The sequence below is a fragment of the Strongylocentrotus purpuratus genome, unplaced genomic scaffold (genome assembly GCF_000002235.5).
Source record: "Strongylocentrotus purpuratus isolate Spur 01 unplaced genomic scaffold, Spur_5.0 spur5_scaffold_16, whole genome shotgun sequence".
NCBI classification, from domain to species: Eukaryota; Metazoa; Echinodermata; class Echinoidea; order Camarodonta; family Strongylocentrotidae; genus Strongylocentrotus; species Strongylocentrotus purpuratus.
Genome location: NW_022145601.1, coordinates 7,587,475 through 7,607,216, shown reverse-complemented (window position 1 = coordinate 7,607,216; position 19,742 = coordinate 7,587,475). Strand labels below are relative to the sequence as shown.

Genomic DNA, 19,742 nt, shown 5'->3' with positions numbered 1-19,742 from the left:
GCAGAGACAAATAGAGAAAAGGAAACAGGGCGAGAAGAAACAGAGTGAGAGAATAAAGCAAAGAAAAAATAACCTACAGGCAGGCAGTATTGTCATTTGCCAAGCACTGGGCCAAAAAGAAAAATCCATTCTAGATTTTTCTTTTTCTCTATTCCAATACAACAAAAACTTTCAGAGCCTGGTAACAATGTACAGGTTGTAGGCTGAAAGAATATTCATGGCAAGCTGAAAACAAAGAAGAATTAAGGTAAAATAAATTCTTTGGTGTAAATTCTCCAACCAGCCCCCCCCCCCCCCCCCCCCATGCCCTTCCTATGAAAACAAAAAATCTGCAGGGGGAAGTCCCAATACCCCAGACAATATGAAACATAAACAAGAATTCTCTGCTGACAAGTTTATTTCTGATCTAAATGAATTAATTCAAAGACCTTCACTTGTCAGTCAGTTTACAAAGTTGACCCATCCCTCCTTTTAAAAGAAGATAAAAACCAGGAATGGCTATTTTAAGAGTAGGACTGCCCTTGATTGTCAAAATGCATGTATCACTCATACTCAACAGTTTGTTTCTTACTTTTGTCAACATCATGAAAATGAAAGAAATATCTAACCTTGACTGAGATAAAGGACGGCTAGAACAGGAATCATTATTGGAAGTTTATGACAAATTATTGACAGAATAATGAAATTAGTTAAGGAAATGCTCACTCATGATTTAATTAACGTTGTTATGGTACTAATCACAATAATACATTTAGAGAAGTCTTGTATTTCCTGCATTTGAGGACATGGTCACTTAACAATTGAAATAACACTGTTATTATGTTCATCACACTTCACTGCAGGAAAGAGTGGAGCATTACCAAATAGAAAGAGTTCAAATTTGAAGAAAAAAAATTGCACTATTGATGAGGATGATATTGTAATACCATTTCTTGCATTCTGTTATTTAAATGTTTCTTTATAACTGTAAATTGGTAATAAAATTTCATATTTTTGGGTATAGATATTGGATAAATTTACTGAGAAACCAGTAATTGACTTTTAAAATACAGCAAGTAAATATCCTTTCTAATTAGCATACCACTTACTCCTGGGTAAAACCTAATCAAGGGCTATCATAATTCTACCCTATATGACAGCAGTTCTTTATTCAATCAAAACATTTCTTCAAATGAAAATGGATTTTATTCCTTTGACCTTTTTACATTAATTAACAAGTAAATTGGATTTGATATTGAGCAAAAACAAATTGTCTGCTTAATTACATGTAAGCATTCCTCTCGCTTCTTTTCGCTGACCTGAAGCACACGTATATGTTTATCAATTTACCAGGGCAGTGTATACTGTTAGCCTTGACCTCATACTCGTGGGAGTATCAATATGATTTTCCTCCTCTCTCTCTCTCTCCCTCTCTCTCTTTCTCCTTCTCTCTCCCTCTCTCTCTCTCTCTCTCTCTCTCTCTCTATCTTCTCTCTCTTTTATTTTCATTCACTAATTAGAGCCAGACTGCATTTCACACTGTAAACATCCATTTCAAGGATGTACATTCAAGGACGTATTGTCTATTAACCCACTGTCTACTGAATTCTCTTATTGCCATAGACTTAATACAGGGACAACCAGGTTTGTGAAGGCAAAGGGGTTAATAAGAGCAAGAAGGGAGTTACGTATTTACATTCAGTTAACACTCTCACCCTCTACCTCTTAGAAGATAATATTTGCTTCCCTTTAATATTTAATAACTGACGTAATCTTCTATAGAAAAGAAAAGAAAAGAAATAATGGTTTTAAACATGAATCTAAAACACTGTCATGTGCGACAATACTGTTAGATACTCTGAAGAATATATTGAAGAATATATTGAAATATATGAGTTTTCATTTATCATTTCATCAACAGAAATGCTAGAAAATTAATGAGTTGTCTTGCAGTACAATCCTAGTCTACAATAATTTTGAGGAAAAATTAAACAAACAAAATGTATGTAACAAAATGTCAACTACAAGGTGTACAAAACAAAATGGTGTTGGTAAAGTGGAGTGCAAGCCTACCTGTCCTCTTCAGTACTACAAGGTGCACAAAAATTAACTTCTGGCTCAGAAACAAGGAGCTCCATTATATCCACATGTTAGCCGCTGGTAATCCCACATTGCGAGATCCCGCGTCCCCGGACCACCGTGACAATCCGGGAAATCAAGTCCCTTTCCACTCTCCGGAGCAATGGAATCGTGTTTAATTAAAGCCCTATGGTACACAACAGGTGAAATCACATCCAGTCTGCGAGCACCCAAGCCCCCTGAGCGGCTGGCTGGCTAAACCACTGGCTCCCTGTACTCTGTCACAGCTGCTGCTGGCGGCTCTCTGATACGACGACGAGCCTTGGATGCGTCATTGCCACGATGCAGGCATTAATGATCCATCTGAGGACTTCGGCGACGGGGTTTACTTACGTCACCGCTTGCAGCTCCGGCCCGTGGTTGAAAACGAGGAAATCACATGAAAAAGTGACATACTCCAGCACAGACACAATGCACATTGAATTTGAAGCAGCGACTGACTGACGAAGCAGGTTTGTATGAAACCACAGGTTGATCGGTATAGAAATCCAAAGAGAATTTCATTCTATATTGGTCCCTCCATGCTAGAGTGACTACTGTAAACACTCGATGTGTCCCTGCAATCTACGATTGAAATTGACTCACAGTGTATGCAAATAGTGCCCAATATGCAGTACTGTGACGGTACACCACACGGCATCAGTCTCTCTCTCTCTGTCTCTCTCCTCTCTAATAATTGATTTTAGTTAACCACCAAACCGAGCAGTGTGCAACCAAAAAAGAGAGGGTAACAAATGTTGATAACAAATCCAAGATAAAGCATTGAAAGGCCACAGTAGCATTATAAACATGTACATTTATGTCTGCATCTGATGGCCACTTGTAATTCTAATGCCTCACACTGTACACATACATGTACGCACACAAAATGGAATGCGGAGAGGATCAGTATACATAAGATTTTTGGACAAGCCTATAAATCCCCCACACAAAGAAATACCATAGACTGGCTAAAGATTGTTCCCAAAGTTCTCTGCAAGGCAAGTTACCCTGGATTTTGTTTTCTTCCACTAACAAAGCTTCAAGTGTTCTCTCCTTCTTTCAGCTAGCTAAAGTGTGGATGAAAAGCAGAGCTTTCCCCTCCATAACATTCCACTCCGGGCTCTCACGCCCTAGCACTGTAATCAGGAACATAGCCCCGTGAAGGAAAGGAGTATTTACATAATGATTCCTGTTTTCAGTGTTATAGCATCCAGTTGCATGTCATTACGTTCGACTGAACTCACTCACTGTGCGACCTAGATAGGTGCTTTGTGGCACGATGGCTGGCCAGCTGTGTAATGTTTCATAATTCTTGAGGTCCATCAACATCCCAACAAAATGAACAGACATTTCATCCAATAAATTCACCATATGGAAAGTCTGTCACATATAACATGACTTAAAATGTTCTAAAATGTTTAAAATATTCCAGGTCCAATGACTTTCGCACACGCACAAAAAAAGATTTTAAAAAAAAAAGACTTTTCTTCGAACAATTCCAACATACAAATAGTCTATGCTATATCCTATTGATGAAGTGGCACAGGTAAAAATAGACACTTGTAATGCTAAACTTCAACAACCTTCACATTGCTTCATGAACACCATTCATAATGATATTAATAGGTAGACAGTTTCCTGATGAAAAATGGTTTCGAAACGAGCATCATTACACACTCTCTACAATAGCCATCTTAAAAATATGAACACATTAGTTGTGTGACTCATTTGTATTATTGTCACGCAATCTGTTGCTTACTTTTGTGAAAAGCCGCCATATGGCACATCTCTCACCCAAACCTGATAACAGACAGTATTATGCTTGAAATAAATTCATATGTGACATCACTACCCAAAACCATCACTGGAAAAAGATAAATGGCATGATAAAGCATAAATAAACATTGATAATACTTGGAGCTTGTTTGTTTTCAGTTTCATAAACTGAAGTCCATGTAGGCCAAAGTTATATTTATCTCCCTGCCCCCCCCCCCCCCCCCATCCCCACACCTTTATGCTTGTCATGAAATATCTTATCGATCTTGCTGGCTTTAGGTCAAGGCTATGACAACTACTTTTCTTGTGTAGGCCTGTCTTCATCAAGTTTGCTAAATAACCCGCTATTTTCAGACTCTGGATATTATCCTGAAGCTTCAAATTGCGTATTCACCAGACTGATACGCTCATCACAAACTAGCTCAGACGGGCGCAAATTAGCCTGCTATTTCCCAAATAGTGGGATATTTTGAAAACAAGACCAAGATTTCTCTGGATATTTTCTCAATCAAATATACAGCTAATTGCAACTGCAGGCTGATGGAGACACAAATTAACTGGCTAATTTGCGATCGGGGTAGTTAAAATAGAGGGTTATTTGGCAAATTTGAACTCATGAGAACAGCCCTTGTGCGTGTTTTTTTAGAAGAAGGATAAAGCAAGACAAATAAAATACCATGGGGAATAAAAAAAAATAGAGCAAGTATGGGTATAATGTCAAGCCCACAAACCCACACTTTACATAATTGTACACAAATATTCGTAATGATATTTCTTGCAACTTTTCCTTCTCTACATTATCAAAATATGTCATCTCACCGTCCTAGAAAAATAACTGGCTCTTTCGCCCTCCCCCTCCCTCCCTCCCTCCCTCTCTATCTCTCTATCTCTCTCTCTTTTTCGGCTCTCATTCTCCAACGCTTCTGAAATATAATCAACGCACGAATCAATAGAGAAAAGGTACCCGGAGCCATTCAGGTGCCAGACAATTGATCTAGCCATCTTTAGCCGTTTCGCATCCAACTATTTCTCACCACAACCAATGCAACGTGGCAACGTGCTTTATTCAACAAAATATTGTAAGTGGTAAAAAGGGGGCTTGGCTTTATTCATCACTGCAGGTAAACAAATGCCAGGTCAATATTATAAATAGGGAAACGGGATTGGGATGGCGGTGAAGAGATATTAAAGGGAAGCTTTACAAAGCGCTTTTCGTAGAATTGTTGTTGCTCGTACCCCACCTTTACTGTAGGCCTCCTAACAATTCTGCAAAAACCAGAAATTGTCACTGTTTGAAAATGCCAGAGATTTTTACGGCAAGAATTTTCACAAGTTGCAATATTACTTTGCCAGTATTGAGTCATTCATATAGCATGAAACTTTGGGGAATCTGAACCAGTGGCAAAAGTTGATGGTTTTCTTGTAGGGAAAGATATCAACTGATTCAAATGAGTAATGTTTTGTTTACAAATTTTCAAGTAAATGCCAATTCAAAGAGTATTTTCTTCCATAAATGGCTTTACTAACAGAGATCTTAAATGACAGGTTTCAAAGTTGACCTTTAGACAGGATGTGGTGGTGTGGGTTGGGTTTGGGTGGTATTATGCATATATATATCAAGTCCATATTTTTGTTCTTGTGTAAGACTGGTCCATTAAGTTTATGACTGAAAATACATGAATTGATAATTCCAGCAGGGAAGGTTGAAGGGCTGAGCAAATAACGAGGGGGCGTAAGAGACACAACTCAAATTAAACTTCCATTGTGCTACCGGTTTGCTTCATTTCTGTGAAAAGCTGATTATGTGCAAGAGGATAAAACATGGAACTGATTTAATGCAGCAATAGAAACTATACATCCTTTATCAAACGCACTAATCAATATAATCAAATAATGATACTGCACATCAGAGAAAATTATTAATTTTCATGTCAAATATATATGATTGACAAACCGAAGCCTTATTCTAACCAAAGTAACAATGCAGGGTTTAATTTCGAAAGAAGAGCTGTGGCAACCCTCATGATACGACTAGGTACAGTGTACGCAATGACATATGATTTGATGTATTGTCTGTTTAAGCCTTGGAAATATTTTATAGAAAAAAGATCATGGACCCTGAGAATGATAATGAAAGCAGGCCTTTATTATTGCATTGACCGCGGCAGGACCTTGTTTCATACAACTTGTTATCAATAACAAGTTACAAGTTACTGAAATCACCGCGTTTCATCGGCTGATAGCAAATTTGTTACAGAAACATGACGCTTGTTATTGATCAGAATTTTTATGAAACAGGGCCCAAAAGTTCGATAATAAATCATTAAATCATGATTAAGTATATTTAGATGGTACACTGTCCGCACAAAAGCCATAGTCTTTAATAATCTTCAGTATTCAGAACATAAACCAAACTCTTCAAGCAAATAACGAACTTGAAATTGTTAAAAAGGAAAATTTTGTTTGAATTCAACATGGTGGCACAAACCATACTGCTGTGCCATTGAGAGAACCTACAGTGTACATGTAAATACAGTGTACAGAGCGAACAGATCCACAGCCTGTGCATACTATATGTACATACAATACATGCACACAGCTAATACAACGAACGGCTGGCTTACAGCGTTGGGCTGATGCACCAACACGAACAGTCTAGCGAATTCTAGATCATCCCTAACACTGCACAAACACCTACTTTTTTCATAAAGGGAGAGATAAGGATCGAGAGCCGAGGCCGTCCCTGAATTTTGTAAGGTTTGTAAAAGAACCCCCCCCCCCCTGACTGTATGAGCGCAGGGTTGATAGTTTCAGTACAGCTGCCTTTGTAATGCAGCACACAGCCCATAACCATATATTCTCTGATAATCTCTCTCTCTCTCTCTCTCCCTCTCTCTCACCCTCTCTCTCACTCGCTCTCTCTCCTCCCGTATTTTGATGGTCGGCCTCTGCATGACACACTACAGTAGGCTTGTCCTCACTATCTCGAGATTGCCAAATATCCAGCTATCTGAACTATCCCGATCGCAAACTATCCAGCTAATTTGCGTCTTCATCAGACCGAAGTAGCAATTAGAAGGATATTTGGTCAGGATTGTCATCCCAAGATATCTTGGGATAGTTTGCAAAATATCCCACTATTTGGCAAAACATCCAGCTATGTGTCCCGTGCGTCTTCACTAGACCGAAGATTCGCAATACACGCTAACGCTGAGCAAAATATCTCGAGCTAATTTCTAAAGGTCGAGTTTCAAGTTTCAAGGTCGAATTTCGAGATAGTGAAGACGCGATTTGTTACTTCGGGATTATTTCCCAAATAGCGGGCTATTTGGCAATACAAATAGCGGGTTATTTGGCAATCTCGAGATGATGAAGACGCGCCTAGTGAGGCGCTCTACCACTGAGTCAATCTCCATACAGGATGCCCCTGATTGGGTTTAGAGATGACCCCGCGTTCTACTCGCTCACTCGCTGGCACCTCTGGAGAGGCCCTGATTTCACCATTGCAGCGCACCGTTACTGCCTGCAAACTGTAAACAACCCCAGCGCGAGATTAGATTACACCACATAGCGTTTTGAAGGGCCCTCTCTCTCTTTCTCTCTCTCTCTTTCTCTCTTTTCCGCAGTCGGTCATTTTCTCTTTCCATATCCCCTACTCCCTCTCATTTCATTACATGTACTCCTGTCCCTCTTTTATTTTCATCCTGATGTTTTTTTTTAAACCCCTTTCCCTTTTTTGGTATGAGGATAAGTAGAAAGAAAAGTGGTAGAAATAAAGCCCCAAATAACAGGAATCAAATATTACACTTACAACACAGAGCACAGTGCACTGCAGTGAATAGTGAATACAACATCTGTGTATGGCTCGCTTTGTAGTGCACTGTGGCTATGAGAAAATCCACACACAATAACCATGCAATAACACGCATGCAACTGAAATGTCCATTTGACTTGTGTACTGCTATACACACTGGCATTGCACACAGTACATTTACAGTATAATCTACAGGGTTTGGTGCATTCATAACGAGCCATTCAGGTCTGGTTTTGGCAAGCTCTTGGGCATAATAAATGCATTTTTCTAATAAATTAAGGATGCATGTCAAACAGGCTTTGCTTTAGAGAGCCTTGGTATATATCGGAATGAGATTACGAAAGTTGTTGTGCTGGTACTAATATAGTACATGTATTATACATTTTGTCCAGTAGTAAAGGCCAGCAATCTACGAGAAATTCTCGGGGAAGGGAAATTAAATTTTCTTTGAAATGATCCAATATGTCCCCTTATAAACATTTATTAATTATATGACATAAATATATTATTGATCCCTTGCAATATTGACACTTTTCTATTTGATTTGTCGTTCAGCCTACCGGTGCTACCCATATATCAATTTTTATGTGAGAAATTAGAAGAGCAAAAAAAATATATGTATATGATTTTTGTTTTTTGTTTTATTTTTAAGTGAAACCATATTCTGAATAGCTATCTTTATGATCATACCTCCCTTTAATAATCAATTCAATACTACTTAAAATGAAACCATAAAGTTAAATTGCAAAACATAATAAAAACAGGGCCCCTTAAATCACTGTAGTTTGTAAATCACTTCTTTTGAACCATGGCAACAAAAACAACATGAAAAGGATATCAAAATGAGGGGAAAACTTTGAAAATGTACAAGGCGTGTCTGGATTAACAGGATTTTCAGAATCCCAGCCTCAGCCCCACGCATTCAGATCCATGGGGGACTGGATTCTCACACTTTCTACCACTCCCCTTTCCAAGAATAAATGCACATAAATTAGCATTTGCAGCAAGGATCAGGTCCTCCGAGACTGAATTTATAATGCACTTGACATTTTGCGACTTTCTCGAGTGACTTTGAGCCCGGAGATTCCAAACATTTCATCTCTCCTATCTCTATCTCTCTCGATTCCAATATTTTCAATTTTTTTTGTGAGTTCATACAAAAGCAGGTGATTTTTCTCCTCTTTTTCTTCCTCAGACTTATTCAAATCAAAATATTGACGGGGAGGGGGGGGGTGGGTACAACTTAGGTGGAGAGGAACATAAAAAACGCCTTAATTTGACACGTTCTTGCCATCAAGAAAACATTCTTTGAGTATCAAACATTTTCTTTGAAAAGATATCAACCAGGCTTTTTGTATAATTTCTTGTCTGTGGCATCCATTTTTCACCGTTTGTCAAAACTCATGTACTTAGCTTAAGATGAGGAGATTTAAGCTCGGATCGTGTTACATTTTTGGCTGGGCATCGTCTTCTGATGTAATACATTGAAATGCCAAGTGATTTCGATGCAAATGTTTTTTTATAAGTTACGCATTCCCCAGGTTATTATCGTTGTCGCTGAAGGATATTTTGTGGAAAATGCACTGGAAATGTATGAACTCAAGATAGGGAAATTATAGTCTGATCGAGTCTGATAACACAAAATTGGTCAACATGTACATGAACATGCAGTCAACTTCTTTCCAATATAAAAATGGCTGCCATCCGGTCTCCTGAAATGACTCCAAATTTGTTATTAAATGAAAATTAAACGGATAATGAAAAATTATTTATGATTAATATTTATTTGTTTATTTTGATCAAAATGCTTTCAAGATTTTTTTTTTTTTAAACAATTTCCTCCCAACATTTTCCCCATATATGATATTCATTTGTTCATATTTTTAATCTCTATGAACATTTTTGGTGTTGTGATATTTTTTTAGGGCTTCAATATTACACCATATCACAGACTCTGATAACACGTAGGGCCGTGCATCTCAGATTTTACATTGCTCATGATAAAACTACAACTACAAAAAAAGAAACCTCTCTCCTAATGAAAGCTGAGACAAACAGATACTTACAAAAACTGACCCCCAGTAAATGAATCCATTGTTTAGAGCAGATGCCAGAGACTTATGTAATAAAAAAAAATAGTAGGCCTGCACGTGCATGGGTAATCAGACACAATAGCTCTTTTGTGAGTAGTTTTTTATTAATTTCTAACACAAAAGAAAAACCTGAAGTATAATGAAACCAGAGTGCTTGCAGGCTGTAATTATTAGTCTTTTCATTTGGACTTGTTTCTCAAATTTACAAAATTATGTCATACTGTCTTTGGGCAGACAAGAAGTGAAAAATAGAATGGGAAAATAATGATACAAGAATATTTAGTTCTTAACAGGTAAAGAAAGAAACTATGGAAAAACTATACAAAATTAGGAAAAGCAGAATGAAATCAATCTTTTTTTTCTAAAAGAAATTTTGAAGGGCTCATAATTCTTCTATTAAACAAAAGAGGAATCTCAAGGTACTATGACAACAAATCTATGCTAAATATTGTCATTAAATGACATCGGATTCACAAATAACTAGAAAACTAGACTAAAGATTGATGGAGATACATCAGATGTGGTGGTCAAACGTAAATTTAGTTTATCTATTAGAAAGCCTCAAAAGTCACAAGCCAAAGAGCTTCTTCTCACGTTGTTGAGTGAAAACAAATTATCTATCCCAATTCCCCCTAAGATTTCAAATAGAGACCAAGATCTAGAATGCAGATTAGATACATCAGTATTAGATCCAAAGTTTAATTGAATACATCAATTCAATTAAACTCATTAACTGATACTGAAGTCAGAGACTACAAACAAATCTGACCCCACCAAATTAGTATGCTTGACCACGCTTTCCACTGACCAAAACACTGAGAGCAATTTCCAGGACCCTGGGCGCTGAATATGACCTTGTACCCATAATGCACTGCCCCCGCAAAATGACCTCTTCCACAAGGAGGTACACTAGAGAAGGTGGTAGGAAAAACAAGAGCTGCTTGTTTTGCATACTGATGTGTTTTTTTCGAGTCCTTCTCCGTATTCTTTTCTCTAATTTGGTTAATTGTAAAAATGGAAGTTTGGCTGGAAGGGGGGGGGGGTAGGACTGATGTTTTTGAGGCTCAGGAATTCACCACACCACAACACAACATCTACGGACCTAGGAATTTTGAGCAAATGATCCTTGAATTTACATTTAGATTGAAGAAGATTCTGAGTAAACCTTTCCTACGAGCACGCCATATTAATAAGTTGTGGAGCAGAACAGCATTATTTTGGATGCTGAGAATGTAGATTGGGCATCTAATTTTCTAATCTGTTGAATATCTGGGGAGTGTTTCACAAAGATCCTCAGTTGAACTTATCTCAAGTTGGACTTAACAATTATGGAAAGCCGTGAGCAGCTTTGAAATATGTTGTAAAAGTTATTTTAAAAGGCATAACATGATTCAAATCATTCATATTTTCTATTATCAAGGAGATTTCATGTTCTTGATGTGGAATTTATAAAAAGTCTAAAATACTTGAATCTTCGTTTTTGAATATATTTCATTTTAGGGCTACAAATGGCTCTCCATAATGTTCAAGTCTAATTTAAGGTTAATTTCGACTTAGGATCTTTGTGAAACACCCCCGGAATAGCTAGATACTACTTGGAAATTTGCAGTGTGTAGGTGGAAAATTAGTGGCAAGAAGCAGGTACCTTTATGTGCAGGTTACCACAAATACTTAGAAATATCATAAAAAGTGGTCTTTATAGACAAGTTGTCTTTCTGTAAAGGTGTTTAATAATGCAGGTTTCACTTTACATAGACTTCATTCAAATATAAACATATTAACTTTACTATGATTGGAAAGGATGACAAAATATATATGACATGAACATGTAATGGACAACTAACAGTAAAACATGAGACAGTGAAGCAACGAACATTCTTTTCACAACAGATACAACGATTTTTCAATAATAATCCATAAGTGCTGTACAGGTCCCGTGAGGTAGAGTATATGTCCAATGTATAATCCAGTATATAACCAGGTACAGGGATGGGTGCGAACACGGGCGACTGGTCGGAATTATCCTGTGGTGGAGGCAAACGGACAAACAAAAAAAACAAAACACACACACAAACAAATAATGTACAAAACAATATGATACAATAATGGAGGTTCTGTCAGTATTGACAAATAAATTTCAGTAACACCGTGAAGTAACATTTAGGAAAAGGCTGTTGATTGAACAAGTTACAGCCTCTACACAGACCATTTTTGTACAAAGTCAGGATTTGAATCAATAGAATCTACATGTACGTACATGAGCCGCTGTTAAAAATGTCAACTTGTGAGGGTATTGAGTTTGAATTTGGACCCACGCGTCCCTGGACCTTTCTGTATTCTGTTACAGACTACTACATGTAGACTTCAAGGTGTTACCGAAACTTTACTTGTTGATTGGGGGAGGGGGAGGGGAGGATCTTACCCATCTCTACGCGTGTCGTAGCGTGAGTGCCTTCCGCCATGTATGACATCATACTCCCCATGACCCCTCTCACTGATGAGCGGTTCGTCTGTATTGTCCGGGTTGTTGTACTCTATCCGCAGGTCGCGTTCTCCGATCTTGATCAGCGCGTCGTGCGCCTTGGTGGCGCTGTTTATATCCACAAAATCCACGTAAGCCGACTGGGTCCCGTCTGCCACACGCTTCCCTGTCAATTTGACGCTCTCCACGCGACCATACCTGCACGAAGATAAGAAGAGATACATCGTAATCAAGTTCAAGTTCAAGTCCAAGTTCAAGTTCAAATTTATTGATCATGCATAAAAGAACATGGCATGAACATCATTTTCCGCCAGTTTCTTCAATTTATATAACACCAATTAACATACATGTACTATCAATTTATACACAATCAGTAATAAAGACAACATACAATTGAACATGAGTACAAAATGGTAGAGGCTTCGGTATAGAAACATAATAACACAAATTACATCTGTAGACATTTTTATAATTATAAATGTATTCATTATAAATGCATTATAAACTCTTACATTTAAATGCTCAAGAAATATAATCAAATTCCATATGAAATGACAAATAAATATTGCTGGCTGTAGCGAGCAAATGTTTCCACCTTATACTAAATTAAAGCAAAAGATATGTATCATCTCTTTTATTTGCCCAAATACTTCTCTTTTCCATACATCATTGTTCCATCAGAGATTACCAGTTATAATACTAGTTGTATAAATTCATATAGAGCGCACGATTCTATCACTCATTTTATGTCGATTAAATATTTCGATTTTCTTTTTTCTATTCAAAGAGAAGTTCCAACACAGAAGAATTCTAGATATTCCACAGGGGTCAGAAATCTGTTGCATCTTGAATACACACCCTCCCCTTTTAGAGACGTGGCACCTGGGAGCGGAACCGCCTTGAGAAAACACAAACTGGAACAACCTTTTTTCACTCATGCGCGCTTAAATAGCACAATAGCAAAAGAACACAATAAAAAGAACAAAATTAACAAAAATAACACCCAAGGACACCTAGCATAAAAGTGGTAGATCTATCCAGGCTCCTCTATTTTTTAACGAAAAAAAACTAACAAAAAAAAAAAAATCCTTGAATTTTATTACACCACACGGCCTCCGTCTCTTGTCTCTTTTGTGTTCCTTCAACAATAGAAATTGATTTTTTTTTTCCTTCGTAGACAAAAAAGTAAACAGAAATGGAAAATGATTACTCATCCTGTAGCATATAACAGGAATGCTAAGAGAAAAAGAGGGAGAGAAAAAGAGGGAGAGAAAAAGAGGGAAAGAGAAAAAGAGGGAAAGAAAAAGAGAGAAAGGGACAGGGACACAGAAAGAGAGAGAGAGAGAGAGAGAGAAAGAGGTGTTCACAAAACCAGAGAAACAGCTAGACAGCAAACATGTAAAGAAAAAAAGAACAAGGTACATGTCAAAGAATACTGAAAAGGTTAAATGGACAGACGTGATTTGAAAGGAAGAAAAAGTGAGATCGTAACAAGCGTGAATATTAGAAAGACATGAAGTGTCAAAACATGCCTTGTTATTCTTGGAACAATCAGTCTATGTGAAGGCCTTTTGGTAGACTGTTATGTTGAACTGCCACATTAGCGCCATAAGACCATGTCATATTGCGTTTATATTTTATAGCAATCATTTTTTTTTTTTAATCATCATGTGCCTTGCTGCCCTGGCAGAAAGGCAATGAACACAAATGTTGTTCATATTTCAAATTGTTTATTTTTGAATGATAGAGACATATTATAAAAAAGTAATTAACATTATGCTATAAATTTTGATAACTCAGGAAAAGAAGACCACAATGTTACTAGAACAAAGTGCAATTTATTTTTATTTTAATGTAGGCCAAAGTACTCTGTCTTTGTATCTGTTTGTATCCTTCAAAGTTGGTAAAAAGCAAAATTCTAAAATCCCATCTTTTGATTGTTATATAAACTGCAGGTATTGCCCCATGTACTTCCACGTGATCTGAGCATTCTATTTCTGTAGTTGACTTTTTTATAATTTTGCAATGGGAGCATGCAATACATACATATTCATGTGCATGTAATCATTTTTACTGTCTACATTAAGCATGTCGTTCAACGTCATAGGCCTACATCAGAACTTGTTAGCTGTTGTTTGTACATATACCGTACTGTACCAGTTTCTCTATCCCATCCCCCCCCCCTCTCTCTCTCTCTCTCTCTCTCTCTCTTTCTCACTTGTCTTTCTTGCATTACGTGTGGGTGTATGTACATGTATGTGCTTGTGTCGGAAAAGGTCAGGTGATGCTAATCAAAACACTTGGCATGCAAGCTGGCCTCCAGTGCTGTGTATTTACTAAGGGACCGTCTTGAAATCCACCCCGGGACTTCCAAATCTCACATACAGGCTGTGTCATGGGACCATCTCGAAAAAGCCAGTCTCCCAAACTACATGCTCCATCCCCGACAAGGCCGATGGAATCGTTTCTTGGTCCCGTATGCTACTTGCAGTTGTACCGCAAAGGTTATTTGCAAGGCTCCACCTTAATTAGTTGAAACCGGATAATGGCATCTCGTGTGAAACTTCACCAGTGTCAAGAAAACAAGATGGCTGGCTGGCTAACAAGTTAATCGTAGGCCAGGGTAAATACAACACGGGCCACAAAAAGCTGTCAATGCGTGTACATGTATAAATATATATATATATACATAGGATTTAAGACTGCATGTACTACACTGTAGAGCCTAAATGCAGATACTATTAGGTCTAGCAAGAGGTTGGAGTGAGTGCCTATGTTGTGCCAGTGCAAGTCTACAGACTACATGCTGTAGTTTGACATACAAATTCAGAAAGCACAAGGTCACCTTCAAGATACTTTATTCTCAAAAGCTTGTCATTTTCTGAGATTTGTGAACATCCAAAAGACCATGGCAATCAGCCAATACAGAAACAAAAGCATCGGATCATGAGGTACACTTACATTTGTAATGCATTTTTCTGTTTTTTCTGGGGTGAGGAGGGGGGGGAATCGGGAGGTCTTTCATTTCATATTAAGTCACCTATGTTTGGTGAGATTGCTAAACAGATTCAAGATTAGATAAATGAATTAAACAGCGAAATTCATCTCGTCAAAAATTTCTGCTTCTCCCGCTCTCCCTCTTTTTCCCTCTCTCTCTCTCTCTCTCTCGCTCGCCCTTTCCCCCACATTTTATTTCTCTCGCTCTCATCTAATCTATGCATCTATCCGCATCTCACCTCTTAATGCCCAATCTATTCCATCTATCCTCGTTAATAATGCACGCTCTGCAATTACCCCGTACTGTGGAATAAATTGACTGTGCATTATTGAGCCGCAATTGAAAACCCGGGCACTGGAACACCGTAAAAAGAAACTAGCGGAGGTGTTTTAAGTGGAGAGCACTGTGAAACAATGCGCCGCTGAATCAAATGCAGCCGCATCGGAGCGCAATTTGGCAGCCAGAAATACCTGATGAGATTCCGTATGGTTAAGTACCTTCCACCAACCAAACACAAGGTAAAGTAAAGCCCCTGGATAATTTGTACTTCCAAGGCTGGATATTTACTTGTAAAAGCCACAAAATATCCAAGGCCTATCCTTATTGCCTTGTTAAACAATCGAACCCCAGTAATGACCTGACCGATACGTTTGCCAGCAAAGGGCTAAAGGACTATGGTCATACAAAGTGATAATTGCCTGTGCTTACGGGTCAAAACAAAATTGTTTAATGAATCTATACATTGCACAGGTTTTCAGCAAAATTGCACTGATCAAATTTGGACGTGGCCGAGTATCCGAATATGCTCTTTTTTCCGTAATTAGCTCCCTCTATACTAATTTGAGAAAATAGATAAAACAATAACAAGGATAGGGACAAATGAGCGAAAGAAAGGACTCTAAAGGCAGTTATAAGAGCGGTGGTACGGACAGGTAGAACAAGCATAACAAGCACCGATTAAGGCAGTCTCATTTTAAAAATCAAAGTCCTTTGGCATATTTTCAAGCTTGATTTTCTCTGTCTCATTAAAAGGGATTTATAGTCTTGAGTCATCCAACATAAATTCCAGAGATTCATTGGAAGAGTGGGTTTGATCACATTTAAAGATATTCAAATTTCTCTCCCTCCCACCCCCCCCCCCCCCACTCTCCTCCCAATTCCTCCTACTCATGAAGTAAAAAAACATAAATTGATGTGAATTTTATCTTTTAAAAGCGTAATTAACAATCTCATGTAACATAACGATTTGTACCATGTGAAAGTATCAAACTGATTGGAGTCTGACTCTGAAGAGATAGATGGTCCATTCATTAGTGTAGACAATAATAACACCTGTAATATTACAAAAACTCTACAGTGATTCGTTCCTTTTACGCGCAGTGCTATGCCTCTTGCCTGGACACTGTATGGATAGCTGCCAACGTAAGAGGCCAAATAGAAATGCAGCCAGACATATGCACAAATCCTATTCATGTTACAAGCTCAATGCACTCCAAAGCCAGTCTTGTTTTTCACTTTAAAATATTGGGGCATGCACAATCTCTGCCAAACAGACATTGGTTAATCCTCAGTCTGGAAAGGAAAAAACAAACAAGATCCTGATTTAGGTCTATTTTATTGATCCTAATCCCCTAAGATTTGCTAATCTGTTATTTAGTTCCCTCATGTGAATTGTCATCCTGTCTTGCAGTATGATGTTCCGTTTATCTCGTTTTCAACATCCTCTTTCCCTGTCCCGCCCTAAACTTTCTAAAATATGACAAAACATCATGACTACCTTAAGGGTGGGTGGGTATTTTGTATCTTATATAAGAGTTTTGTTTTTGTTTTTGTTGTTGTTGTTGTTGTTGTGGTATGGATCATCAAGATGATGTTGTTGGTGTTTTTTTTTTGGTTTTTTACGGGCCAATAGATTTGGGCTCTAATTACTACAAGTTTAAATTTGACTGAATAAAAAAAAGTAACTGTGAGTATTATTCGGTCAGAATACAGTGTATACGTACATGTAATAAAGGCGCTGTGTTAAAGACAATTGGACTATGAGTAGAATATGACTATTTGAAATATTTCTCAATATTTGCATCATTAATTAAAGTAAATAATTTACAGACATAGTCAAGAGCATTAGAGTGAGATTTACAGTAAATCTATTGATGTAATCACATTGCATCCTAAAAAGCTTAAAGGGATTGAAAGAGGGAAAGAGAGGGAAAGAGAGGGAAAGAGAGGGAAAGAGACAAATCTAAAAGCATAACGGTTTGAATGAGAAGCATATGAGGTTTGTTATGACTGGCCTCAACCACTGATTCTTTTTGGATTTTTAAAAAGAAATTTGTGAATGTCAAGCTACAGGAAACGAACAATTATGAACTACTAATTATCTACAGAACTAAAAACAAGAGGGGCAAAGAGGTCCTCATTTTCCCTATCTCCATCGAGTCCAACCCCCCCCCCCCACCCCCGAAATAAAATGCATATACTGCAACAATAAACTGATGCTAATACAAAATTGTGTATAATAATACTTGTAAGTTCCTTCCAACACTTATCATTTTCGAATATCGCAAACAAAAATCATACCCCAAAAATACAATGTATTTGGGGCAACACATATTTAGAAACCATGGAGAAGAAAAAATAGAAGAAAAGAAAAGGAGAAACATGAATCCTATCCATTTCTTCAATATTAAAATCAATCCTTTTAATGAGATGGAGAGAATGCAGCAAACTTAATTCAATTCAATCATTTTTTTCAAGTGGCATAAAAAAAAAACAGATTTTCAACCGCATGCCTACGACCAAATTTCATTACAAACAACAAATGTTGTTACATTAAAAAAAATAGGTCATAATTCGACATCACGTATGGCAATAATATATTCATGTGTAGTGGCTGCTCTAAGTACAGGTACATGTAGTAGACATGGGAATACAGGGCATGGGATTGGTGATTAAAAACCTCACCCTGAATTGATGACGTGGAACCTGATAAAGTAAGCTAACCCGTCTCGAATCAACTCCAAACATCGAGAGCTTTCTCGCTCACCCCCTCCCGCTTTTGATTTATCACAATTTATTATTTATCTCTCTCTCGAATCTAGGTCAGTGTTAATAGAAACTGTTCAATGTTCACGAGAGCCCGAGAGAGAACAAAAGGTGGAGAGGGAAAAAACAAGGGTTGAGTCATAAAGAAACGTGCTTCATTCACAGTACTCCTCTCCGTTACCAGCCCAACCTTTATATTTACATTGTATATTCTTATCATAATCATTATATCCAAGAATATACACAAAAACAAACTTCCCACCAGGTGCAAGGGCCAGTTTTTGTTAATTTTTCTGTTTTCTTATTGTCTTCTCTTGTCACTATTTTTGTATGAATAAGTTCAACGGCTAGTTCAAAGTCTTGTTGACTTTCTTGAACAAAGGTTTTTAATAGTTGATAGTAGTGTGTTTTGGAGACGTGTAGGCTCTGCATGTAACTATGCATGATCATGTGATGGAACTGATAATGTTTATTATCGTAGCTTTTGTATAACAATATTACTGAGTGAAACAGGAAGAGAGATTCTTCACTCTTGTTCCCTATTGTCTGCTCCTTTGTTTGCTTCATTGAATAGACAAGTTTGTTTGGTTTTTTCCTGCCGTACAGCAAAATAATGAATTACTACACTCTACTGTCTAAAATCTAAAAACCAACTACAAATGTACCACAGTACCAGATTTATTTTATTTTGTTCCTTATTCAACAACAAAGAAAATGACAGCACAATTAATCAGGACTGGCAATTGAAATTGATACTGATAAACTGATTTGTAGCATGATCTTTGTAAAAATTGTGATTGATTTAGATTTTGAGCAAAATCACAAATTTTGACTGCCAATTTCCGGAGTGCTACAATAGGAGTGTCACTGTATAATGGACATACAGTGAGCCATATATACATCAAAGTAACCACAATCTATCATTATTCAAATAAACGAACTCTATTTCAAGTAAAAATTGATTTATAATTCAATAGAATGAGATGTAAATAGAAAAGGCATTAGAAAGATAAATGATTAATGGGCATAGAAGCATGAAAATGGATACCTGATGACACAAACTATAATGAACAGGGAAATACTATCGAATATATAAATATTGTAAATAACTACTCGGACATACAAACATACTAGTTCATAATATGAACTACACTGTAGTATGTTTGCATGTCCAAGTAGTTTCATAAACATCTTTACACCTCAAGTTTGAGGAAATCAAGCTGATACTCAACCCAAATATGGGCATTCAAAACAAGAAACTGAAGCTTACACACTGAAAGTTTATAAGTGTAGTAGTTTCTGTATAAGCACTGAGCAGATAGTTGTAGTCAACTTATCGAGCCAAGTTCTACTATAGAATGTAACTACAGTGAAGAGAGTGTGAAAGCAACGTTCACAAACCTTGTGATGACATGATGAACAATGAACTACTGC

General features: G+C 37.4%; 1 protein-coding gene across 2 annotated transcripts in view; it reads right to left on the bottom strand.

Moving 5' to 3' along the window:
* The window catches only part of LOC579027 (msx2-interacting protein), an 89,033-nt gene that overhangs the window by 49,981 nt on the left and 19,310 nt on the right, over positions 1-19,742 (bottom strand). The window contains exon 2 of one of the 2 annotated variants that reach the window (XM_030986666.1): positions 12,206-12,463. In XM_030986666.1, the coding sequence (XP_030842526.1) occupies positions 12,206-12,463 (258 nt within the window). Of the gene's footprint in view, positions 1-2,052; positions 3,678-12,205; positions 12,464-19,742 lie in introns of those variants that run through there. The other variant, XM_030986667.1, reaches the window with a different exon arrangement.